The following is a 26,589-nucleotide window of genomic DNA, read 5'->3' on the forward strand; positions in this document are numbered from 1 at the left end:
GAGAGAGAGAGAGAGAAAGAGAGAGAGAGAGAGTGAGTCTCTGTCTGTCTCAGTGGATGGTTCAGCTGAATGGTGACGGGGTTGGGGGAAAGGTAGGCTGGACCACAACACTGATTTTGGACCAGGATCCGGAAGCCCCACATCCTAAATAAGCTGCATTCATCCGTCAAATCCTGTCCCGAAGCCATATTTGATGTTGTCCTTTCTTGACCTTCTGCCTGCCTTCAGAAGCTCTGGCCCACATCCAACATGACACATTTCCTTCCACAACTCCTCAGCGTGGACGCTCTCCTCCAGGAGAAGTGATGGTGGTGCTAACAAGAAGCATAGCCGTTAACGTGTGTTGAGCACTGACTCTGTGTCTGGGTTCACGCTCACACTTGATATCATGATCTCATTTGATCCTAACGATGCCCTTGCGAAGCAGATATTGTTCTAACCACTGCACAGCCAAGAAAACCGAGCCCTGGAGAGGGTGAGCCATTCCGCAGACAGCGAAACAGCCAGCGAGTCGCTGCGCTGGGCAGTCCAACTCCGGAACCCACGCTCTCGGTCCGTTTCCCACTCCTCTCCACCTCCCTTACTCCTCCTCCTTGTTCCTACCTCCTGGCCTTGCTTGACTCTTATTCTGCTCTCCCTTTCTGCCCAGCACAAATGCCCTCCCCATCTCCCCTCAACCAGTGGAAAAGCTGGGCCCACTGCGTGCAGTGCCGTGTAGGGACACGGCTTGGGTTTAGATGGACCAAATGGCCATTTCCACTTTGCACCTCTCCCTCAGGGCCTGGCCTCCTTGGAAAGAGTTTTGCACTCACGACTGGCTGCTTAGAAAAGAAAGGCCCTTCCTTCTTCTTTCTCATCTCACTGGCAATTACAGACTCCACAAATCATTGCCAAGGTTGCCGGGCCACCCTCAGACACGGCTCGCCGGAGGTGACGCTGCAGGCACAAGGTGCTTGAGGAGTGCCGCCCAGCCGTACGGTCTGGTGAAGGGGCAGAGGAGAGGAGGCTAGCACAGCGTTTCTATTTAAGCTTCTCTCTTAGACCCAGTCTTGTTCCAGAAGGGATTTAGAGCAGCCTAGCAGGATACATAAAATATAACATGATAGCACATTAAAACTGGAGGAGAGAGAGAGAAGAAAGAAAAACAAGGGCGGAGGCCCTAGAAGGAGCCAGGAATGAGGCTCATAATATATACCCAAATGACCACTGTGTGCACTTCTAGCTACATGGGGTCCAAATCTGGCAGCCTGTGGGAAAAGCTGAGCCTGGCCAGCTACCAGTGCATTCTGTCCCTAACGTGAGAAGTCCCAGGTGGCTCCTGAGGAGGTCGGCCCTTCTGGGTACTGATATGGATAGCAGACTTCCCGGAGGTCCTTATAAGGTGGGCACAGTGGTGGGACTGCTCACCCGCTGTCAGTCATGTCCTCCCCCCGCCAGACTCCTGCTGTTCTGGGGGGAAGCAGACGCGAAATGGTACCACGGTGTTTTCCATCTTGGCTTCCATCATAAGATGAGGCTGTATTTTAAAACTTGAAATTGGATGTGCAGAAGTTCGTGGCAGGCCCTCCAGAACAGAGTCAGAAAACCCCTCAGTAACTGGGATGGGCGGGAGTGTGCGTAAGCAGGCGTTTACAGTGCCACGAGAGGTGAGCGCCAACAGGCAGGTTTTACCAAGTGTGGGGGAGCTCAGAGAAGGGAAAAATAATGGGTTTGTCCAGGAAAAAAGACAGGACATTTGAGACAGGTCAGGCATGTACGTGTGCACCAGCGCGAGCGAGTGCTTTTCATGCTTGTATGTTGATTTCTCTATTTTGTAAATTTCCAACCCTGTAGAAAGGTTATAAGAATAGTAAAATAAACACTCACAGACCCTGCATCTAGATTCACCTATCACTAACATTTTATAAAAGTTGCTTTATACTTCTGTGTATACCTGTCGTCACATGCACACACACATTCTTTTTCGTTTATTTTTTTTCACACCGTTTGAGATGCAGTCACATCAGGCTTTAGGAGCCATACAGCCTCTGTCGCCACTACTCAACTCTTGTTAAGACAAAGGGAGCCCTAGACAGACAGTACGTGAATGAATGAGTGTGGCTGTGTTCCAATCAAACTTTATTTATGAACAGTGAAAATTTTGAATTTCATGTAAATTTGAAAATCATGTAAATGAAATTATATGAAAAAAATTTTTCATCCATTAAAAAAAAATACAAAAACCATGTTTAGCTCACAGGCTGTATAAAAACAGATGGGGGCTAGATTTGACCTGCAGGCAGTAGTTTGCCTACCTCTGTCCTATATAAACGCCATGTGATTAGTATACTCAGGAAGTTTAACCATTGGTACAATATTGTCTCAACTACAGTCTGTGTTCAGATTTTCCCAGGTGCTCTGAGTAATGCACTTTTTAGTTCCCCAGCCCCACCCCGGGACCCACTCAAGCATCGCACATTGCATTCAGTTGTCATGTCTCATTAGTCTCCTTTATTCTAGAACAGTTCCCCCTGCACTGGTTTTTCTTTCGTGATAGTGACACTTTGGAAGAGTTCAGGCCAGTTGTTTGCAGAAGGTTCCACAGTTTAGGTTTGTCTGATCGTTTCCTCATGATAGACTCAGATTAGAGATTTTTGGCAAAGATGATGTTGTATCTTTCTCCTCGTAGACATCGGGAGGCACGTGATGTCGGTTTGTATTGTCTTTTACCAAATGGTTTTAGCAACTATTGATGATTCTTGCTTGTATCAATTATTAGTCACAGCTTAAAATGATTTTTAATCATTCCCCTACATTTATTACTTGATATTCTGCTGTTAAAAAGACTGTCAAACTTCTCCTCCACCTATCCCCCATTTAAAAATTATTTTTAGTATCAGTATAGACTCATGAATTCTTTTTCTTCTTCACTGTGTTCTACTCCATTTGTCATTATTCTTTTTGATGTTTAAATTGCCCGAGATTTGGCCAGTGGGAGCTTGTTCAGATTGGCTTCTTGTTCTTATTTTAGCATTTCCTTACTGGTACAAAAAGATGTTTCAGCCATCTCTCCTAGGAGGTCTGATTCAATTTAGTGGAAAATGGTATTTAGAAACCAGAATCTCTAGGCAATAGGTGTGTGCATTGTTACTGGGGTTTCTTTGCTTCTAAGCCTGCACTAGGTTTTGAGGGATGAGTCGAAATGAGTGGCCTACGGAGTTGGGAATTGAGGGAACGCATAATCGTAAGCCGTGGGCAGAGCATGTACAAAGGCCCAGGGACACACATATAATATGAAAGCCGGGAATGGTAATAGAGTATAGCAGAAGTAGAGTGTGCTTAGAAGGAAAAGTGGAAGGTGATGCTAGCAAAAAGCCACTTTTCTCCTGTTCCAAGATGTTATGAATCTTAAGACATTGTTAATTCAATATCAGCTTTTTTTTAGGAATAAACATATGTTCTTCCATCCTAAGCTTCCTCTTAATACCGGAAGCATTAAATGTGCCGGACTTGTCTAACTATTTTATAAATGCTGGTGGTTTGGTTATTGGATCACAAAGCAAACCAAAGATTCCCCCCAAAATATAATATGATGGGGAACCAGTCCTGGCTGGAACTGAGTTGGTAATTCTCAAAATCTTTATATTGGAACAAAAGTAAAGCATGAAAATCTATTCCGAACTGTTTAATATTGCCATACAAAATCGCTTCTAACTTGACCCTCATTCTTTGTCTGCTCAACACCTCTACTGCAATTGTATTTTACACTTGTGTTGTGTTCAGGTAACTTTTAATATTCACGGGGTCCCAACATTACATTACTTTTATTCTGATGTTAACTTAAAAAGGTCTAAGCATAAAGCTAAATAAACACTTTTCATATAGCTTTTAAACAACTATAACACCGTGACAGGTTCACAAATATACAGTGAGCAAGAACTACACAAACCAACAGAATTTAAATTAACAAAGTCACCTTGATGTGTTGGATGATGTTTTATTGGAACTAAGTTGCTGTTTATAAGATAAATATGGTAGTGACGACTGAGACACAGATTCTTTGGCCTTAGACATTCTTGTGCTCTTGTGTGCCCTGTGATATCTTTATTTTCTTTATTTTTCTCTATTTGAAACACTGAGAAATCTTTTGTTAGTGAACTGCCATGATGTTTCTTGGTCTTTTCTTTGCCAGAATGCATCGTTTATATATTAGGTTTGTTCTTTTTTCATGGACTCATGTTAAGTCATAATAACTGGTATTGTATTGTCAGCTGTTACTGTGTAACAAGCTACCTACAAATTTAATGACTGTAGAACAGGAGTCAGCAAACTTTTTGTGCAAAGGGCTAGACAGTGAATATTTTAGGCTTTGCGGACCATATAGTATACTGTCACAGCTACACAATTCTGCCATCATAGTGTGAGAGCAGCCATAAGTATGGCAGGTTCTAGTAAAACTTTATTTATGGGTTCTGAAATTTGAACTCCATATAATTTTCACATGACAAAATATTCTTCTTTTGATTTCTTTGCAACCATTTGGAAATGTACGAACCATTCTTAGCTGATGGGCCATACAAAAACAGGTGGCGGGCCGGATTTAGCCTACAGGCCATAGTTTGCTGACCCCTGGCATAGAACAACAATGAGTTATTCTTGCCCACGCACATGCTGGTTGACTCCAGTTCGGCTGATTTAGCTGGGAGTGGCTGGGCTGCTCTTCCTCAAACTCCAGTCCAGCGAGTGTGGCTCCTCTCAGTGGAACCAAATGTGCTCCATGTGTTTGTTCTGGACCCAGACTGAAAGGACAGGGGCTGCCTTGGAAAGCTCTTCTCCTGGGGAAGGCAGAATCCCCCGAGGGCAAGCTCATCTTCACCAGCACATTTCAAGCCTTTGCTTGCATTGTGTGTATTAACATCTCATTGGCCAATCACCTGGCTGAATCCAAGATCAAGGAGCCTACTCCAGATGACTCTGCAGTAGACCTTGCCTTATAGGTGGCTTATAGTAATAAGCTTATAGTAATAAGCCACCTATAAGGCAGGGTCTACTGCAGAGTCATCTGGCCAGAACAGTAGGAAGGGGAGAGAACTGGGACCAGGAATTCAGTCTACCACAGTTCCCAACTCAGTCATAGCACACATTTCATGGTGATTCCTTATATTGTTTTTTAAATGAAAACACTGAATTAAAAATTCTTAGAACTTTCAGACCTTAAGACTATATCCAAAGATCCTAGGGTGAGAAACATTAATTTCTAGTAAACGTCCTAGCTTTAATAATAGGGAATTTCAGATTTCCTAGTGTTTGAAAATTCTTCCAGGAGAGGTCTTGTCTGATCTACACCTCTAGATCCTAATTCAGTACCCCTAAACCCCAGAGGTTCCTCAGCAAATGCTAGGGAGGGTTGGTACATGAAAACAACAATAACACAATGACTGCTGTTTATTGGGCACTAAAGGGTGTCTTAACTCTTTACATCCTCACAACCATGCTATAGGATAGGTATTATTATCGCCCTTTTACAGATTGAGAAACTGAGGCTTAAAGGGCCAGGTTACTTATCCAGGGCTTCACGACTAATTGTGGGGCCAGAACTTTAAACCAAAGCTCAAGCTCCTACTCTCCAGCCCTGGACATGAATGTCTAAATGAACTTGGTCTTCTCTACTTGTATGGAAACCTCCTGTTTCTCTAGGGAATTCTTTTCAAGCCTATGGTATTGAAGAAGATTGTTTCCTTTTTTATTTTGTCCGATTGCTGCTGATGAATATTTGGCAGATTTTATTTTTTAACAGCTTAACTGAGATATGTCACATACCTAATACACTTCACCCATTATGTAATTATGTAATTTAATGATATAGTCATAGATACGTGTAGCCATCACCAGTCAATTTTAGAACCTTTTCATCACCTCAAGAAGAAACTCTGTCCTTTAGCTGTCACCCCACCTCATCCCCTCCCCTCTCCCTCTCTAAGTCCTAGGCAACCACTAATCTACTTTCTGTCTTTATAGACTTCTCTGTGCTGGACATTTCATAGGAATGAAATCATATAGTATGTGACTGGCTTCTGTCACTTAGCTTAATGTTTGCAAAGTTCATCCATGTTGTAGCATGCATCGTTTTTTATGGCTGAATAATATTCCATTGTGTGGATATACCACATTTCATTTATCCATTCAACCATTGATGGACAGTTAGGTTGTTTCGCCTTTTAGCTATAACGAATAATGCTGCTATAAACATTTGTGTACAAGTTTCTGTGCGGGTATATGTTTTCATTTCTTGGGTGTATACCTAGGAGTGGAATTTCTCAGTAACTCTTATGTTTAATTGAGGAACTACAGACTGTTTCCCAGAGCAGCTGGACCATTTTACATTCCCACCAATAATATATAAGGGCTCTGATTTCTCCACATCCTTGCCGACATTTGTTATCTGCCTTTTTGATTCTAGCTATCCTAGTGGATGTGAAGTGGTATCTTCACTTCATCCTAGTGGGTAGAAATGGTTTTGTGGATCTTTGTTTTTTTTCCTTTGCTTTTTTTCTACCTTGTATTCATTTCACTGTCTACTGGGAGAGAGCCGCCCATGATGAATGTGCAGGTTGTCTACTGAACAGCTCATATCAGCCCTGTCAACTGCTTCCCTCTGCCATGTTAATCTGGAAGACCCTTCAAATCTGTAGCGTGATATTGAAAGTTTGTCTCTATCTATTTTCTCTCCAGTCACGGGCCCATTTGAATTTGCATTTTTGCTGCCTCCCAGATGGGCAGAATCTCCTGGGTATCTCTCTCCTATCCTTGCCCCAACACCCTTCATGTAAAGCATAACTAAGAGACAGGGTTCGTTCTTGCCCCAGGGCCCACTTCACCGGCTTCACCAGCAGCCAGATTCATTGCTAAGAACAGTGAGGCCATGTGTGTTCAGAGTAGGGGGTGGCTGGTCCTGAGACTGGCTCCTAGTCCTGGCAGAACTCGAGGACTTGGGAAGGGAAGAGCTGTCCAAGATGGTTAAGTAGGCTCTAGACTCAGACTTTCCTACCACTTGTGGTAAAAGTGTGCCTTTGAGCAAATCACTCGTTCTCTCTGAGCTCTAGTTTTCTCATCCATAAAATGGGTTGCTCAATCTACTGGAACATAGAGGGTTATCATGAGCCTTCATGCTTGTTGCACATCTGGTGCATAGCAGGTGCTGAGCAGATCGCAGCCAGCCAGCTTTATTATCTCGTTAGCTTCACATAGGTTTCAAGAAAGGCTGAGATTTGTGAGTAAAATTACAGAATGTGAAGGCCGGATGTAGATTTTGGGATGGCATGTAAACATACCTCACTTACCAGGTCTCCAGGGCTTTATTGAAATTTGATAGGAGATAGATTTAAATGATAAAAGGAAGTACCAATTCCATCATCAGTTAAATGGGGAGGGGAAGAGTTCCATAATGGTTTTTGAGCATTTTTGAGTCACCTAGCAAGTTATATATCAATAGTCACCAATATGCCGCATACATTTTGAGGAACCCTCTTCCCGTGCCGAATTCTGTCTGTGGACACCAGGTTAGGAAACCAGGCCTGAATCATCTCAGAAGCCCCCTTCCAACTTAAGTGTTCTTCACTCTATGTTTCTGGGCATAGCAGAGGCCAGAGTTCAAGTTCACATTCAGGCTGGCCTCTTTATCTGTCTGCATTTCCGTTTGCTGGACTGGGAAGTAGCTGGAGAACAGAGGTGATGCTCTCTGCCTCTTGGGGTTTTGGGAGGAGCATCAGAGATGTGATGTGTGGAAGCACTTTGTCACTTGTGAATGGCTTCATGAATCATTTTTGTAACTGCTTTGCTCTAAGAGGAGGTGCAGGGCTGCAAATCGAAATGCTTTATGGATTCGATGGGCTCCTGGAAAGTTACAAACAAATCAGGTTTTTGAAAATCCTGTCTCCTGGTGATGTCGCCATTTAGGGGAGCCCAACAGTGAACCTTCAATCACGGCAGACATTCTGTCTCAAAGCCTAATATTCCTCTCTATTAAATGCCAATCATCATGTAGCAAATTTTCTCGAACCAGAGGAAAAGCTGGACATTCAGAGAGGATTCCAGGACATTCCTGGTTGATTCTGACAAGATCATTAGAGGGGAGTTTGTGGATTAGGTCCCTCACTCTCAGGGTACTTAAGAGTATGGGCTGCACTGACAGGGACCTGAGTATGAACTCCAGATTCCCCAGCATTTCTTCTGTGGCCTCAGGAAGTTACCTAACAGCCTTAAAACTCAGTTTCCTAATCCTTAAAATGGGTATAATAATAATAGCTACTTCATGGAGTTGTGAAAATTCATGAGATGGTATTTCTGAGTACTCGGCACCCTGAAATTGCTCTATGAAAGGCAACCGTTGATGTCTTATTATTGATGCTTTTATTAATTATTACCGTGGTCAGAAATAGCATTTTGGCGACCCAGGAAGCTAAAACTCATGCATTCACATTATTTTCTGAGGATCTGTCCACATGGAATCATACAATCTTAGTTTTAGACAGACTTTTAGAGGTAATTTAGGACTGGTTTGCACTCTGAGGAAATTCTTTCTTCAGCCTCCCTGATAGAGGATCATCTAGCTACCGCTTAAGTTCTCCTAGTAACAAGAAGCTCACCTCACAAGGCTGCTCATTCTATTGTAAGACTGGTCCACATGTTAGAACATGCATCTTAGGACAGTTCTGCATGCATTTTCCTTGTGTAGAGTTCAGGCTTGTGTTTTTTAAAGTGCATGCTGGTCCTGGTCCCGCCTCCTCTACATGGAGGTCCTTCTCACATCTGTTGATGGCTCTGCTTTCTCTGACCTCTTCCTCTCCAGGCTAAGCGACCCTATTAACATGCTGATCAACCTTCTCTGGTCAGGTCCAGGTTATCAAAGTCCTCACATCACAGTGCTCAGAGCTTGGGCTGGTCTCAGAAATGCTGAGCTCAGAGGGGCCAAGTTGTTGACCTCGAGGGAGAAGGTGAGGGAGGGCTCCGGGAGGTCAGGCTTCTGTGGGTTTAGTCCTGAGCATCTGGCCTTGGCTGGCCAGGACCATCTCAGTCTCAGGACTGGAAGCCTGTATCCTGCTCTCTACTTAGGGTAGCCCGAGCCCATCAGTGACATGTGACATGGTCTACATGCCCAGCGTGATCCTACCAGTCCCTGTTGCTAATAACAACCATTTGTTGAGTGCCCTCCACATCAGTCATTAGAAGTGATGCAAGGTTGGTTTTTACTCTGTTTTATAGATGAGGAAACTGAGGCATGGCCAATAAAGTTACCTCCCAAGGCCACTCGCTCATAAGTGATGAAGCTGAGATTCTAGTCACTTCCTCTGGCTCCATGGCTCTTGTCACCCACTAGGTGCTCCAGCTATTGGCTTCAAGGTCTACAGATGCTTGTCTTTTCCCCCAGGCGACAGAGGAGCAATCAGAAATGATACTGTAGGGTGATTATGGTTGGTATTATGATAAAGGACAGGGTTCTATGAGATTTCAGGGGAGGGTCCGTGAAGACTAGAGAATCACCTGGAGTAACTGCCCGGGATGGAAAGCCTGAGCCGCATGTGTTCCCTTTCTGTCTGAAAGTTTTACACCACGAGGTAGTGTAGACTCATAGACAAATAAAACAAAAGCCTCATCCCCCTTTGCTCTTTCTTCCTCTCTAAAGGTAGTCAGAGTTGAGAGTTTGACATGTATCTCCCAGACTGTCTAAGCACATATGAATATAGGCATAGTGGGGTGCTGGTAAATGCTAAATAACCTGCTGGTGGTGGCACGGAATGTATATGCCAATTTCTTGGGTGCAAATGCTTCCACCGTGGCTGATTTCAAGCTACTGAATGAGCAGTTGGTAAGACATATACAGTAGCAACTATTATATAGTATTTCTACTGTACAGGCAGATACAATAGATTCCAGTACCTTCAGGAACATAGATAATAGTAAAATGTAGTGAAATGACTAGGAAGTGGTAATCTTTGAGTATTTATTACCGTTTTAAAAATACAGCTTATTGAATTATAAGTTTATGTAATTTAATTTTTAATAACAGCTGGGTTTAACAACTGGTTTACAAAATTCCAGAAATTTTATGATCGTCTCTCGTTAGCCAGTACAAGCCAGCCCTAGCATACCACTCACTTCCTTTTTACTAAAATAGTAACACTCTATACATTTTTTTTTTATTAACTTGCTTTTTCCTTGAAAGATTCTTTATTCAGTAATTCATTCATTCAGCCAATATTGTACTACATGCCATGCGCTGTGTTGGGAGCTGGGCCAGGCCACTGCTTTAATGTATCAATTAAAATACATGTGCTTTGCCTTCTTCAGCTGTGGTCTAGTAAGGGAGTTTCCGAATCGACAAGTAGATAAACTCCATTAATAACAAAAACGTACTCTGTAACTTGGTCTCTAAAAAATATATACTAGGATGTGTCATAGAAATAATGCCGAGTCGGGGACAGGCATGTGGAAGTCAGAGTGTGGCAGGGGAGAAACTACTTCAAGTTCAGGTCAGGAAAAGCTGCTTCTGAGGAGGTGACAGAAACTGAGACCCAGAAGGAGAGACCAGCCATGGAACGTTTAGTGGGAAAAGGGTGCAAAGGGATATATTCACTGGGGTGCCATTTCTGTAAACTTTACAAACACGTAAACTAGTTCTGTACATTGTTTTTAGTAAAAATGAGGAGGTTCCCTACCAGCTGCAGGATGGTGGTTACCCTCGGAGGGAGGGAGAGCAGGAAAATGAGTTGGAGGCAGAGATGGTCTTCAGCTACATCCTGGTATTTTCTTGAAGCAAGAAGAGGGAGGAGTCTGGAACAAATATGGCTGGTGGTAATTTTCGTTGTCTCTAGCTGATGAGTACCAGGCTATCGGCTGCATTATTTATAATTTCCGGATGCTTAAAATGTGATTATTCATGATTATTATTTTTTTAAAGAGTCGGGTAAAAGAGGTTGTAGGCAGTGATCTAGACCAGTGTGAGGGTTCACTCTCAGATCACTGTGGCTCCAGAAAAGTATGAGGGAGAGAGAGGCCAGGAGAAGTTTGGGAAGCAGCCAAGACCAGGTCCTATGGGCCTTGAAGGCTGTGACCCCAAGTATGAGTTTTATTGGAAGTGCAGTAGATGCCATCTGATGAGTGACATGATCCGATTTACGCTGATAAAAGATTCCTCTGGCTGCTTTGAGGAGAATTAATGGAGAGTTAAGAATGCCATCAGGGAGGTTAGTTAGGGTCTCTCGTAGTTGTCTAGAAGAGAACTGATGATGGCTTAGAGACCAGGGTGGAAGCAAGAAGTTGTGGAGAGAGGAGCCGTTTTGAAATCTGATTTGGAAGACTTGCTGAGGGATTAGATATTGGGGGCGTTAAGAGACGGAAGGATGAAGAGTAACTTCTTCTTTTAAAACAACAGTTTTATTGAGATATAATTCACATACCATATATAGTTCACACATTTAAAGTACATTACTCAGTGGTTTTGGGTAGAGGTGACTTTCCTTCTGAAACCTGAGTGGATGGCAGTTTCTAATACTGTGCTGGGGGAAATGAGAGAGGTACAGGTTTAGGGGTGAGGCCCGAAGTAAGTTTGATGTGCCCATGAGACATCTGGCGGGGAGGATGTCATGTGGGAAATTCAATATTTACAAGTGGGGCATAAAATAAAAATTTGTGAGTAATGAACAAATTGAGAGTATTGGAATGGATGTGAATATCCAGAGAAAGAGTATAAGTCAGAAAGTGTGTGAAGGAAGGAAACTTAACTTTGGATGGTGAACACACGATGCAATATACATATGACATATTATTGAACTGTATACTTGAAACCTATAAAATTTTATTAACCAATGTCAACCCATACATTTAATTAAAAATAAAAATTAAAATGGAAGAATTAAAAAAAAAAAGGTGTGTGTGGAGGGGACAAGGGGGCTTGTCATCCAGACGGACTGAGAGTTCATGCGTTGAGTCCCAGCCCACTCTACCAACAAACCTATTGCAAGAAGAGACAGACAGACGGAGGGGCAGGGGGCGGGTAGGGTGAGAGAGAGAAGAGAAAGTGGTCACAAAAGTAAAAACAAAGACCCACAGGACTCTAGTCTACAGCAGGAAGAGGTGACCATGACTTTTAGCTTCTATAGGGCAATATGAAAAAAAGTGCCCCATGTCAGGTGGAAAATGAAACTAGGCTGACTGCTTAAAACAAGAAAGAGAAAGAGAAAGAAACACATGGGCTGACAGACTCCTACACATGATGAGCCTCCAGACCAAATCTGCAAAACAAATGAAGAAAATTAATGTTAAAAAAGACAGCCTCCAAAAGTCAATTACAAATGAATTCACTTTAATTAAAATAAAAATAGTAGAGTATTCTAAGAATGGATTTAAAAAAACTGTTTAGGGTCCGTATGAGGAATAGGTTTGACTGTGAGTAACTAAGATTCAAAATAACAGTGGCTCAAGCAAAATAGGAATTATGCTTTCTTTTATAAACACATTCTAGGCCTGGTGAGATGGATTTGCTCAGGGAACCAAGCTCGATCCAGTTCATCACTATCTCAATGCTTAGATTATCTTCAGAGTCCAAGCTGGTAGATAGAGTTCCAGCCATCAAATCTGCATTCCAGGCAGCAGGATGGTAGAAGGGCATGCATCAGCAGTATTTTGAAAAGGTTTTCAGGAAGCTAACAAATGGCACTTTGACCTACATCCTATCAGCCAGAACTTAGCTAGAGAGAACTCCAAGAAATGTATTCTGTTATTACAGGTAGCCAGTTGCCCAGTTATAATTCAGGGGCTCTGTTACAATACCTAATATTGTAACAGGAGATTTTATATAAATGGAATCAAATGGAAGCCAGCCATTGTCTTGCTTCTTTTACTCAGCATCATTATTTTGAGATTTGTCCATATCAAGGTGTGTATCAAAGATGCTCAACATCATTAGTCATCAGAGAAATGCAAATTAAAACCACAATGAGATACTGCTTCAGACCTATAAGAATGGCTAAAATAAAAATGGCAGTCTGTGCCAAGGCAAGGATGTGGACCAACTGGAATTCTTATACCCAGCTGGTGGGAACGTAAAACAGTGCAAAATACAAATTTTTTTTATGTAAAATATTCACTTTAGAAAACAGTTTAGCAGTTTCTTAAAAGTTAAATGTGATCTAGCTATTCTACTACTAGGTATTTTCCCAAGAGAAATTAACACATACATATCTATACAAAGATTTATAAGTGCATTCCCTTAGCAGCTTTACTTGTAATAGTCAAAAACTAGACACAACCCAAATGTCCATCAATAAGTAGATAGAAAAACAAATTATGGCACATCCAAACAATAGAATACTACTCATCAATACAAAGTAATGAACTATGATACACACATGGACACAAATCTCAGAATAATTGTGCTGAATGAAAGAAGCAAGACAAACTAGCTTCCATTTGATTCCATTTATATAAAATCCTAGGAAATACAAAGTAACGGAAAATAGGTCACTGGTCGCTTGTAGACTGGGGATGGGAGGCATGAAGAGAGGCAGGAGGAAGAGATCGGGCACAAGGGGTCTCTCGGGGGTAATAGATATGTTTGTTATCTTGATTGGGATGATGGATGTATATATTTGTCAAAACTTATCAAACGGTACGTTATATGTCAATTGTACTTCAATAAAGCTGTTAGAAAAAGATAAAAAAAGGAATGTGACATTATGAAACAAAAAGAGGCAGAATAAGAAAAGATGGATGTGAAAAAGAACCAATTAAAAATTCTGGGAGTGAAAAATATTCATTACCTTCAAAGTACTCATTAAGGAGGGAAGAAAAAAAAAAAGGAAGATCTTCTACAGATGGACAAACCCTGGACTGGAGTCAAAGAGAGAATTAGTGAATCGAAAGAGAGTTCTGAGATGTTTTCCCAGAGCACTGCTCAGAAAGAGCAAGAGAAAAATATGAAGGGGTAGTTAAAAGATGCAGAGAATGGATTGAACTACACACGTATATATTTAATAGAAATTCTACAAGAAGATACTGGTGAAAATGACTGAGAAGCGGTACTCAAAAGCGTAACAGCTGAGAATTTTCTAGAATTTAAAAAGAGATATAAGTCTTCATCAAGTAATGAGCTTGTCAAGGAATGAGGAGAATTAAAGTACATTTTTACTTCAAAATCACATAGTGAAACTGCAGAAAATCGAGAATAAAGAGAACATCTTAAAATTTACCATAGACAGATTATCCACAAGAGAACAATATTAGACTAACAGTAGGTTGCCTGAGAACCTATGGTAACCTTTTTGGCAATCTTCAAAGCCCTGAAAGAAAATGAAACTTCTAGGCAGATATTTAATCTGCCTAGAATTCCGTACCCAGCTGAACTTTGATTCATGAGCGATGATGAAATAATGACAGTTTTACAGAAGACCCAGGGTTCCAGCCCAAACCCTGAGGCTCTTGAATGTTTAGAGACTAGGGAGAGGAAGAGCCCTTTCAGATCACATATGCCTAGTTATCCGGTGCCGGCCTCTGTCTCTCGCGGAAAAGAGAGAAATGGGAAGGACTGGATTTTACCATTGTTGCAATGGGAGCCTTCTTGGCTATGTTGCTGGGTCTTCCATCAAGACAGCGGAGGGAGATGGAATTCCTAGCCCCAGAATGAGTTTCAGCCTTGCAGGCAGGCAGTAGCGGAGGGCAAAAAGAAGGTTCTGTGAAGTAGCAGATGGGGGCAGGCCCCGGGCCCTGATTTGAGGAGTCGCCCCGGGACATGAGAGCCCCTTCTAGGGTGGCCCATTCTAGACATTCTCTCTGTCTTCCAGATTGTGGACAAGAACAACCGCTACAAGTCCATAGATGGGTCAGATGAAAGTAAAGCCAACTGGATGAGGTGAGTCCCGCTCTCTGCCGATTTCTGGGGAGCCCAAGGGAGCATGCTGGGCTTACGGGGTCTCCTGTGGTGGAGGCCCCTGAAGGCCCCAGGACTGCTGTTTGCAGGGTTTGGGGTGTGTCTAGCTCTGGGGAACCCTCTAGCTCCCTCAGCCTTCTATCAGGGGGCTCTGGAGGAGGCCTGTGACCAGGCCAGCAGGTTGTGGGAGACCCCTAAGACTCATTGTGCCCCTGTCTCCTGGCAGTATTCCCACACTGTGGCAAGGTTTGTCCCTCCACTCAGGACTGTGACACCTTTCATAGGGCAGAATCCTGCTGGGCTGGTGCAGGACGCACCCCAGTGTAGCCACAGAAGTTGTTTAAATGGAGAGGGATGCTTCTGGCACGGTCTAGCTGTTTTCAGTGGTGCTTTCAGCCAGGCATAAGTACTTTTGAGAGTGGTTTTAATGTGGTCTAGAGTTTGGGATAGAAGTTTGCACCAGAAAGATCCTTCATGGCCAGCCAAGGAGGGCAGGAGACTGGCCCAGGGTTGCCCAGAGGCGGCTGAGCCGAGCTTGCAGCCCTGAAGGCTCCCCTTTCGGTTCGGTGCTGCTGGCTTGGGCAGTGTGCTGGGGCCCTGCCCAGGGGTGTCTCTGGGTGGGTGTGAGAGGTCACACTTGCCTCACTACCATCTTGGTGGCCTGTCTCTGGGACTCAGGAGCGGTGATGGGGGTTTGGATCTGGATTGGGAGGAAAGGGAGGCCTCAATGGCTGGACCCAGGGGGCACAGCTGCACCGTGGATCAGGCCCTCTGTGAGCATCGGTGCAGTCCCACATCCCATGTGGGCTGGGGACATGTGGATGGAGGAGAGATTTTGCTTGGAAGGAGGGCAGTTAGGGACTTTCTAAGAGGAAATTGCTGTATTTAAACTCTGAGATTTTCCAATGAGTGAGGAGAAGCTGGTTTGAGGTGGGGGAGGCTGTGACGATGTCTTCTTTTCCCTTCCCTGTGGCCTCATTGCCCACCTGTGCTCCTACCTGAGAGCCTCTGACCAACGGGGCTACACTTTACTCTCCAGAGCACTTTAAGATTCATCCTCTTCGTTGTTAGGGCAGCTGTTCTCATCGCCATTTAACAGGTACAGGAACGGAGGCACTGAGGCACGGGCAGCCCCTGCCTCGTTTGGTGGGGATGGCACCCAGCCCCTTTTCGCGTAATCCGGTCAGCCATGCCCTGAGAGTGGCTCCAAGAAGACGATCCACACTCCTAACTGCCTTCTTCTCCCCGATGACTGGGTGCTGGTCCACTCAGCACATGCAGCTCACCACCCATTACTAAGCACCTACTGGGAGTCACAGCCTGTGCTGGGCACCCTCGATGGGTCGGCCCGGCCTGGCCCTGCACTCCCAGCACTCCAAGGGCTCACACCTTCCACCATGGAAATTGCTATTTCTGATAAATGGAGACACCGACAAGGTGCTCCATGGGCCCAGATGAAAGAGGAGGGGGCCTTGGAGCAGAGGCCCAGGGTCTTGTTTGAGGGCACTGTGAGCAGAGACACAGAAGTGGGGACCAGGCGTCTGGCGGGCCATCGGGTAGGCTGAACGGCCCAGACCCCTGGCTTGTGCTCCTGTTCTCGGTTACTGCAGCCTGGCTCTAGGCAAACAAAGGAGAGTATGTCTGAGGGCATTCTGGTGGCAGGCCTTTCTGCACTGTCACTCTCAAGGCTCCAGAAGCTTTGGCTGGTAAAGCTGATTCTGTTCCACTTTTCTACCCGTCTCTGATCTTTCAACTTGGGCACAATGCTTTACCACAGTCCAAAGATGGGCATTCATCGTCTGAACTAACTGAGCGATCATCTGGCACCCAGAGATTCTGACTTACGTGGCTTGAGATTGAGCCCAGGGTATGGGTATCTTTTAAATCTGATTCTGATGCGCCACTAGTGTGGAGAACCACTGCTCTATACTGATCTTCATGCTGCAGTGGTAAACTGAGGCCCAGAGCAGGGCAAGGTCGTGTACTCAGTGGCAGAGCCATCTCTGGACTTCTAGACCAGTGTTCTTTCTGCTTGTGCACGGGGGACCAGGAAAAGCATGGCTTCCTGGGCCTTGTGTGCGGTGGGTTCTGCCGCTGCTACCTTGCCAGCATGGGACCTGACCCAAGATAACGCCAGGGTAGTCACAGCTGCTGGACACTCATCTCATTAAAGCCTCCAGGACTGGGTTGGGGCTGGTCGTATGGTCTGCTGCCTTGGAGGTGCCCCTCTGGCGGTAGTTGGAGGGGAAAGTCAGTTTAGAAACCTTCCTTTCCCCTTAAAGTACAGCGGCCATTTGTACAGCTCTTTCTTATTTGCAGACACCTTCTCTTGCACCGTCACAGCCTAGGGTCTTGTGGATGATTGAATGGAGTCAGTTTCTTCAAAAATAAGCGATGGGCGGGGAAGAGAACGGGCACCCACATAATGAACATTGACTTTATCTTACTTAGCCCTGTGCTAGGTGCTCTGCATTCGTGAACTTGGTAGTCAACGACCAGGGGCTGTTGTGCCCCCTTGGGGCGGTTGGCAGTGCCTTCAGACACATTTGGTTGTCACAACACTACAGGTAGATGCTACCGGGTTCTCTTGGGCAGAAGCCAAGGATGCTGATAAACCTCCTGTACTGCCCAGGACATGCCGCTCCCTGACTAACAAAGAGTTTTATAGTCCCAAATGTCAATAGTGGCGAGATTGAGATGCCCCTGCGTGCAGTCCTCCTGGAAACCTGGGAGTGGCCCTGGGATCACCACCCTTGTTTTACAGACATAGGGTTGCAGAGGAGACTTGGCCCGTAGTCCTGGGTCTGTCTGAGCGTAAGGTCCAGGCCTCGGCCTTGCTCTCCTGCCTCCTGGGCCGAGGTTCTGGGTGGGGGTTGGGGAGGAGGCGAGAGCCGAAGGGTCTTTGTGCCCCTGGCCTTCCGCTGCAGTTTCAGCAGAAGCCAGGGGAGTGATTCGGTTCTAGGTCTCCCTCCACACCCTGGGTTTCTCTCTCGGGTGGACCTTCTGGCACTAGTTGAGTGTAGACACAACCACACTGTGGAGATACCAAGTTCCGGAGCCTGAGCAGGTACCAGGCCAGAGGTGGGGAAGGGCCGCGCTGTCCCCTTGTCTGGGACCCCTGGCTGCTCTATGCAGATGGAAGCCGAGGTCACTCCCGGTCTCCATCAAAGTGGAACTCGTCTTCCAGTGGGCACTCATGGGCTTCTCACATTCTACCCAAGAGCTGTCAAACGGCCACAGCGGCCTACGCCAAAAAGGAGCTGCTGCCGGCCGGCGCTCCGGTTGGAGGGGAACCTGCACACGCCCAGAGGTGGGGGCTTGGTGAGGACAGAGAAGAGAGCCATGGGACAGAACAAGCTCTCTGTGAGCATACCCTAATTCTGGGCGTCACCATCGAGGCCACACACCACGAAAGGCCACTGTGAATAGTCTCCCTGTTTAACTGTTTCCCCCCAAGCCATTTACAGAAGCGGTGGCCTCATCCTAACCCCAGTAAGCATCCTTTGTTCCTGTCTAGGGCTTTAAAGCTCTTTTACATCCTTGTGCTTTTCCCTCCTTAGTGACAGTCCCCGGGGTCGGTATGGTGGTCCTTCCTGTTCTGGATCGGGAGCATAGGCTGGGAGAGGCCAAGTGAACTGCCCTGATGGCACAGCTAGTCAGAGGTCAGGCAGGGCCTGAAACCCGAGGCGGTGGCCTCAGTCCAGTGCCACCGTCCGCGTGCGCCGCCTCGCACCCCACCCTCCGAGGAGTAGTGGAAAGGACCTCTCAGTAGGAAGAGGGTGTGGTGGTGGCGTGCGGGCAAGGGTGCCCCGGTGCCTCCTGGCTCCCCAGCTGGGGGCCGGCATTAGGAAGGAGGACCACCCGAACTGACGGTCATTTACCCAATTGTGCTTTGTGGGATATTCAACCCAAGGAATGTGGCGCCCCTGGCCGAGCGTAAGCGGAAGCCCAAGTTCTCCAAGGAGGAGCTGGACATTCTGGTCACCGAGGTGACCCACCATGAAGCAGTTCTCTTTGGGAGGGAGACCATGCGGCTGTCCCATGCCGACAGGGACAAGATTTGGGAAGGCATAGCTCGGAAAATCACCTCCGTGAGCCAGGTCCCCCGCTCCGTCAAGGACATTAAGCACAGATGGGATGACATGAAACGGAGGACCAAGGACAAGCTGGCCTTCATGCAGCAGTCCCTGTCAGGCCCCGGGGCTGGGGGCAGGGCCCCCGCCATCGTGCTCACTGCCCACGAGAGGGCCATCGAGTCAGCGCTGCTCACCGCCCGCTCAGGGCGCAGCTTCCCCAGGGGAGAACTGGACGGCACCGACAGCCCTTCGACCAGCTGTGAGTACCACCTGTCTCCCCTCCCCAGGCTCTTCCTACGTGCTCCCCGGCCTCCTCCTCGGCTGGTTCCCAGCCACTCGCCTTCTCTTTCTCTCCTGTCCCTCTCCGTCTTGCCCATCTTTCCATTCTTCCCCCTTTGTCCCACTGTCTCCTCCACCCCTTTCCGTTCATTCATTCTAGAATATTTCCTGAACACTGTGCCAAGAGTTGTGCTGGGAGCTGGGAAGACAGAGTTGTGTATAAAACCTACACCGGCCCTGCTCTCGGGGAGTTCCTAGGCTCGTGGGAATAGACAAACTTTAAGTAAATAATGGTGCAAGGAAATTTATAATAAAAGAATGAAGACCAGTACACGGAGTCCCGAGGGCTGACTGCATGAGTGTGCAACCCATGCCGTCGCTTAGGGCCCTGAGCTCACGAGGGCTCCACACGGGCTGAAATGCTGTGCTGTTCCCTTCCCCAAAACTCATGATAGTTTTTGAACAAAGCGCCCTGCACTTTCATGTTGCATTTGGCCCTGCAAATGATGCAGCCTCCCTGTCTGAGGGCAAGCTGTGGTGGGTCAGGCTCTCCGCCGGGGGCTGGGGCAGGCTCTCTGGAGAGACAAGCAAACTGAGATGCAAAGGGTGAGTAAGAGTTAACCAGGCTTGGGGCCGCATGAGGCGCAGAGGAGGGGAGAGGAGCAGAGCGCCTCGCAGGCTGAGAACAGCATGTACAAGGCCCCGCATCAGGAAGGCGCTTGGCACGTTCCAGGAACAGAGAGGAGCCAGGGAAGACCAATGGAGCAGGCGAGGGGGAGGGGGTGTGAGAAGAAGCCAGCCAAGTCGTCAGGGCCCGGGCCACAGAAAGATCGACTAGTCCTCTCTCCCTCTCTGTCTATTCCTAACGTCTTTATTTCTGTGTTATTTTCTGCACTCCTGTGCCATGCTGCCTCCTCCTGCCTCTCGCTGCCCGCCCCAAGGCTGTCTCTAGGATCTCGCTCTCTGTGCTCACGTTGTCCCCCACCATTCACACTGCCCCCACAGCACTATTTTCCTCTTTCTCCTCTGCTTGCTGTGTCTCAGGACAGACTTTGATGCCAGGGGCTGGGGTGCTGGATCTCCTGGCCCAGTCCTGTGTAGTTCTAAGCTGGGGCTACAGTTCTAGTTGGGCTCACCAGAAGGGGGAGCAGTCGAGGCCCTTCTGCGCTGGGGCTGCACCCGCTTGGGTTCTGTTTCCGCACACACCCGCCCCTCACCCTCAGCCCACAGTCCCAACTGGAGGCCATCTGGCCTCTGAGACTGAGCAGGGCAGGAGGGCTCCAGGGAAGCCGGCCGCTGGCCAGCCCGCAGGACCGTGGTTCACAAAGACTCGGCCCACCCTTCCAGGCCCCTTGCCACTGGGATCTGCTAATTTCCTGTTTGGCCAGGGCTCCTGACAGGTGGCCATTCAGACTCGGATTTTTAGGACTGGGAAGGAACGTGGAGACCGTCTAGTCTGACTTCCTTGCTACCCAGATGAGGAGGCATCTAAGCTCCAGAAACAGAGGTGGCCCCAGAACCAAGGCTCGAACCCAGGTCTGCAGGCTCCCAGTGTATCATCGTTCTGCTAAATTGCAGGATGATTCCACCCATTTATGAGAAAAAGAAGGGGGCCCAGTACCCAGTGAAGTCTGTTCCCTAAATCCTGCCCCGCTCACTTTTTCTGTCTCTCTGAGACCGAAGGTAATGAGGTTAGCAAATGTGACCTGGGCTGGGCAGGGGGCCCAGGATCCTCCACCGCCGGCTGGGCCAGCCCCCACTTTCCTTCCCCGCCCGTCGGCCAGCTGCTACAGCACTTGGCCAGGGGCGTGGTGGAAAGAGGCCCTGGAAAGGAGGGACCAGCATCACCTCAGCCCTGTTCGCTCCTTCCATCCCTGCCACTCCAGAATGGGTGTCCCCAATTTAAGGAGGATGCTGCTATCCCACCAAGAAGGGTCATGAGGCATTAGGCCCAACTGAGACCCTGGACCCCTTGGGAGGCACTGGGCCAGGGCCAGATGAAGCTGTCTGTTCTCCCATCACCTCCCTGGATCTAGTTTTGAATTCAGCCTCTCAGGTACAGGCAGGGATAGTGTGCCTGTAAGTAGGGTCAGCTTGTATATTTTTTATTTCTTCCCTAGGGCTCAGCTTATATCTCTTGATCACAAGATTGCTGAGATCTGTATATGCAGGGTCTGGGCCTCTCCATGCACCTGACTGCAAGTAACCGTCTGATGGTCCCTCCATGCACTCCTGGGTGGAAGCCATATGTCTGTCCAGGAAGCGCATCTTGTGGGACCAAAGGGGGCCTGTCAGGGCTGGTTGCAGAGGTAGAAGCCCTTCGCAGCTCCGTTCGGGCTTCTGTTCTGGCACAATCCCTTGCCTCCTCTCCAGCCTGTCAATGTCAGCCCCAGTCCCTCTTTCCCCAGCAGAGACTAAAAGTTGCAGATTCCAGCAAGGCCACAAGGGGGCCCCAAGCAACTCAGAAATGGCCACAAGGAGGCTGGAACTCAAGAGTGGCATCATAGTTCCTTCGGGCAGGTGTCCCTCGTTCTTGCCAAGTGCCTTCGCATCTGTTCTCTGTGTCGTCTTCTTAAAAACCCTGCTAGGTGGGCAAGTGGTTCAGGAGGTAGAGCAGTGATTATCTTTGCTTTTCAGAAACCGAGTCACAAATGAAGAGAGTGATTGGGTTGACATGCTGTCACTGACATCTCCAAGTCCCCTGACCTGGGCTCTCCCGCCCTAGACTGCCACTGTTCCCATGAAAGACAGTTGACCTGGGCATTGCTCATGCTCAAACCTCTCCCCAGGAGTGCCTGGCCCACACACCTCAAGGATTTGGGGAGCAGGTGTTTCCTCATGGGTGGGTGGGCAGTGGGCATGCACCAAACTAGGCGGAGAGGCGGCTGGGGAGGGGGATGCTCGGGTCATTGCGGAAGGTGGATCCAAGCCCAGGGTGTCCCCTTCCTCCCCGTTGTAATCGTTTGCCCTTCTTTGTTTCTGTCTCCCAAGATGATGAAGATGAGGAGGCACCTGGGCCCTCGAGGCAGCCTCTGCGGGTGCCACTGCAGCGGTCACTGGAAGAAGAGGCCCGCCTGGCCAGGCCTACCCTTCTCCGCTCATCCTCCTCTTCAGACCAGTCTGAGACAGTGGGCCCCAAGCCGGAGCCCCTGCACCGGCCCTCACCCCAGGCCCAAGCCACCTGCAGGATCCCTCGGTCGCACCCCAGCTCGTCCAGCACGGGCCTTGACTGGCAGCTCCTCCATGCCCACACCCAGCAGACTGAGCTTTTCCAGCAGTTCTGCCAGGAGCTGGTGACCGTGCATCGGGACATGGCGAACAGCATGCACATGATTGGTCGAGCTATGGCCGACCTGACCAGCCGAGTCAGTCAGATGTGCCAGACGCTGACAGAGATCCGGGATGGGGTTCAGGCATCTCAGCGGGGGCCAGCCGGGGCAGCCCCCATGGGCTCTACCCCCCAGGCTGAGGCTCCCTCACCGGAGCCCCCACAGGCTCCCCCAGCGCCAGCCCCAGCACCAGCTCCCACACGGACTACCAGGTCTCGGAAGAGAAAGCACAATTTCTAACCTGGCCAGTCTGCACTAGGAGGAAGAGAGATGGAGGAGGGGTGTCTGGCCTTGAGACAGGAGCCAGTCTCTCGTGTCCAGGACCGATGTAGGATTCTGGGGGGCTGTCATCTCCTCAACGAGTGCAGCTTGGCTGCCCTGTGCTCTAACAGAGCATATATTCAGGCCCACTCTCTCATCTTTGGCAGATGCTCAAGATGCAGGAAAAGCTCCCTGCTTGATGCTTGCTTGGCCTGGAGGGTCAGCCTCCTCTTGGTCTGCACCCCATGGCAACAGGTCTTGCAGGGAAGGTGGTATCAAGCGTGGGGAGCATCTGAACAGAACCCTGCTTTCCATCCTCAGGGCTGCTGCATCAGCCTCCTAGGCCCTGATTCTGCTGCTTTCGGAGGGGGCAAGGCCTGAGGATGAGCAGGTGGAACTCAGCCCTTCCAGGAGGGCTCTGTCCTCCCCTCCCCCAGGGCTCTGGCCCTGGCGGGTGGTACCCCTGCCTTGGCCTTCTGCTTGTCCTCCTGTGTGCCTGTGCTCAGCTGCTGTGCTTGCCTTTTGTGAAGTGGGGAGAAGAATGGGATGATGTCGGAGGAAGAAGAAGACTACCTTACCTGGCATTCTTAGTGAGAGCACTGGATGCTTTTCCCTGCACTTACAGGTGGGCGATCTCAATGGGTTCTCAGGACAGCCGAGAGGCAGCTAAGGCAGGTATTATTATCCTCATGATTGCCATCATCATCTGCATTTCATAGATGACAAGTGACACAGCAGTTAGTGAAGGGGACAGGACCGGAAGCCAGGTCTGTGGATTTTTCCAGCTCCCCTGTGGGAGGCTAGATCTGGAATTGGGTGGGGTGTTGCTCCTTTCCTGCCCCTGCCTCAGCTCTCCTGGGTGCCGGGGCATGGGGCAGCAGCAACATTTAGAAGGTGAGTCTCCCCATCCTGCCCCTGGCACAAAGACCGACAGCCAATGTTTGGGGGTAATCAGGGCCCCAGTCTTGGGACCCAGAAGGAGATCCCTCCTCTGGCTTTGAAAAGAACCCGGAGCCCAGGTTCCAGCATGCCTCGCCTCTGCTTGCCTTGGCTGCATATATGCATTGGCTACACAGATCTGTAGCTCCATGTTTCATTTCGGAGTGTGGGGAGATTGCCAGGTTCTTAGAGTTAGGGAGGGAGGTGAGGGGTGGCGGATGCAAGCTTAGCGCTGACATGGGTGCAGCTCAGCTCTGTGTCCTCTTTGCTTCCTGGCCTAAGGCTCACCCTGGCAGAAACTCTCATACCCCAGCCCTCCACCCTCCCACGCCTACCCCCGGAGCCGCGGAGGGCCTGGGAGGACTGCTGTACCCAGTGCCTGCCTAGCCGTTCCCGGAGTGCCGCTTCTAAACCCAGACCAAGCTTTATCCCTCGTAGGGAGAATAGAAGGGCAACTGCAGTGTCCTTATGGCCTTGGCTTCATGTCCCCATTCTGTGGTTCTTTGGGGGTTCCTGCTCCCCCAAACCGAACACTCCCCTGTCCGACAGCCCAGTGGCTTGATTATTGCCTGTCATTGCCCTGCCCTCCGATGCTGGAATCAGATTGCCTTCCCAAGTATTTTTGTTAAGATGGCAATAAAAAGAAATTGATCTCACACTTGGAACACACCCAGTCTCCAGGATCTTTCTTTGGTGTATATTCTTTTTTCGCTTTCCGTGAAAACCTCAAGGCCCCCAGAGCAGGGGTTGGATGACGGAGGGAAAGCATGCTAGTGAGAGGGACTCTGGGGCCCCTGGCATTTCCCAGATGCCGTAAGCTCTCAGATGCCCTGTATTCGGCACCTTGCTAGGTCCTCTGAGGACAAGAAAGGAAGTGATGGGCTGAGGGGGACAGAGCATCCGCATATGGAACTGTTCAGCTATATTTAATTTCTCTTCTCATGAAAAGTGAGATATTGCTAAATGAATTTTTCCTTTTGTTCCCCAAAAGTAAATTAGGGGTCCTGGAAAAAAAAATCACCATTTCTGGCAGGAGACTCCAGAAGGGTCAGGGGCTATCTATTTGCCATGTACCTCAGGGACTACTCTGAGGCATGAGCCTTTTTTTGGACACCTCCCCACTGATCCAGGTATCTGTCTGTCACAGGCAAGGCCTTGCCCACTAGATCTGAGACTTCTCAAGGGTAACCGAAGCGGCTTCCTCTGACTCCTCTTGGGGTCTCAGCAGAGAGGGGACCTCCTAACAGGTGCATTGCCCTGGCTTTTACTGCCAGTCACACAGAGAGGTTCTCCCAAGCAGGTGATCCCCAAGTCCAGACAAGGGATTTATCCCCTTTCTGGAAGGTTCCAGCCTCTCTTTACCTCTTGGAATCTAGGTCATCCTTTCCCATTCTTCGCCAAAAATCAAGATTCCAATTTCCAGGAGATGCGAAATGCTGCGAAACCGGGCATGGGGTCTTTACCATCTAAGAGGAGGTGCTAGGAGTGACAGGCTGGCCTCTCCCTCTGGCTCGGAGGAGGGAGGGGGCCAAGTCGGATGCAAAGGGGACAGAGAGATGAAAAGACTGGTCAGCTTTGGATGGAAAAGATTCCAGTTTCTTTTTCTTAGCTTCAGTGGGGATTGCGGGACTAGCAAGTCAAAACAGGAAGGTGAAATGGGGCCGGTGGATAGAAATAAATGGGCAGCCAATTTTAGCCTGAGATAGGGAAGTCCCTTCTGAGAGTCTGAGGCCTCCAGCCTCACCGGGGGCTGGCTGGGTGCTGCATGACCCAAAGACCCTCCCAGCCCGGAAACCTAAATGCGTGGGGGAACATAGAATCTAGCCCTCTACCTTGGTCAGTCTTTTCCCATTTCTGCCTCTGTGACCAGTGCAGCTTCCTTTCCATTGGAGACATACCCACTGAGTAGGAGTGTCTAAGCCTGGGCATCATCTGTCCCTTACAAGAAAATGGATGGCATGTGAGTTGTTTTCTCTCGAATTGGAACTGGTAGTCATTTCCTGACCCAACTAGAAAATACGGTGCACATGATACAACACAGCGGGTAAAGTCTGAGAAGTGTTGCTTTTGTATCTGTCTATCCAGTACCCAAAGTCAGCAAGGAGTTCAGGAGAAAAACAATCCATTCTCATCATGAAAGGTTCAGTCCACAACACACCCCTCACCATTACCACACGCCCCCTTGATTGCTTCAAAGGTCCCTAGCTCTGTGGCTCTGATTCGAAATGCTATCGAATGGCACTAATCCTTGCAGAGCAGCCTGTGCTAGGCATCTTCCACCTGGCTTCTGACCTCTCCAGCAAGGTAGTGACCTGGAGACTCAACAAAGAGCCATCTGTGCCAGAGAGGGCTCTTGCTTACCTGCAGCCATGGAATGGGACAGGCATGGTTCGTAAAGGGATTGTCCTCCGGAGAGAGAAGGGTCTGGGAGTGGATCAAGCCATTGGGTGTTAAGTGTGACATACTTAGAAGGGCGTACCTGATGGGAGGTGCAGTAGTTGGTGTTGAGACATTAGCCCGCTCCACTTTGCTTTGGAAGTAATGTATAGTAAACATCTGCTTGGGGGAATGGTTTATTATTCACTGAGAGTTGCCATATGTATCATGTTTCAAATGCCAGGTTTCAAAACAACCAAATACAATCAGATGCTGAACAAATTCTGATCTGTCTTTGAAGCTACTTTGTGGTGGATACGAAGATTTGGGGTTCTCTTCCTAAATATTGGTTCTCATTGGGTAGGAAAGCACCAGGAGGCAGAAAGGGAAATTGCCTTTTAAACCTTCTGACATACTTTAGAATTTG

The 26,589-nt window shown here is 48.2% G+C and overlaps 1 protein-coding gene across 7 annotated transcripts in view; it reads left to right on the plus strand.

Moving 5' to 3' along the window:
- Positions 1-26,589, plus strand: part of PRDM11 (PR/SET domain 11) — an 80,704-nt gene that overhangs the window by 41,825 nt on the left and 12,290 nt on the right. For 5 of the 7 annotated variants that reach the window (XM_039867669.1, XM_039867650.1, XM_039867677.1 and 2 more), the window contains one exon: positions 14,817-14,884. In XM_039867669.1, coding sequence (XP_039723603.1) covers positions 14,817-14,884 — 68 coding nt within the window. Of the gene's footprint in view, positions 1-14,816; positions 14,885-18,815; positions 19,238-22,248; positions 24,456-26,589 lie in introns of those variants that run through there. The other 2 variants (XM_039867704.1, XM_039867696.1) reach the window with 1 other exon arrangement.

Source organism: Pteropus medius, unplaced genomic scaffold (assembly GCF_902729225.1).
Source record: "Pteropus medius unplaced genomic scaffold, Ma_sr-lr_union100, whole genome shotgun sequence".
Lineage (NCBI taxonomy): Eukaryota > Metazoa > Chordata > Mammalia > Chiroptera > Pteropodidae > Pteropus > Pteropus medius.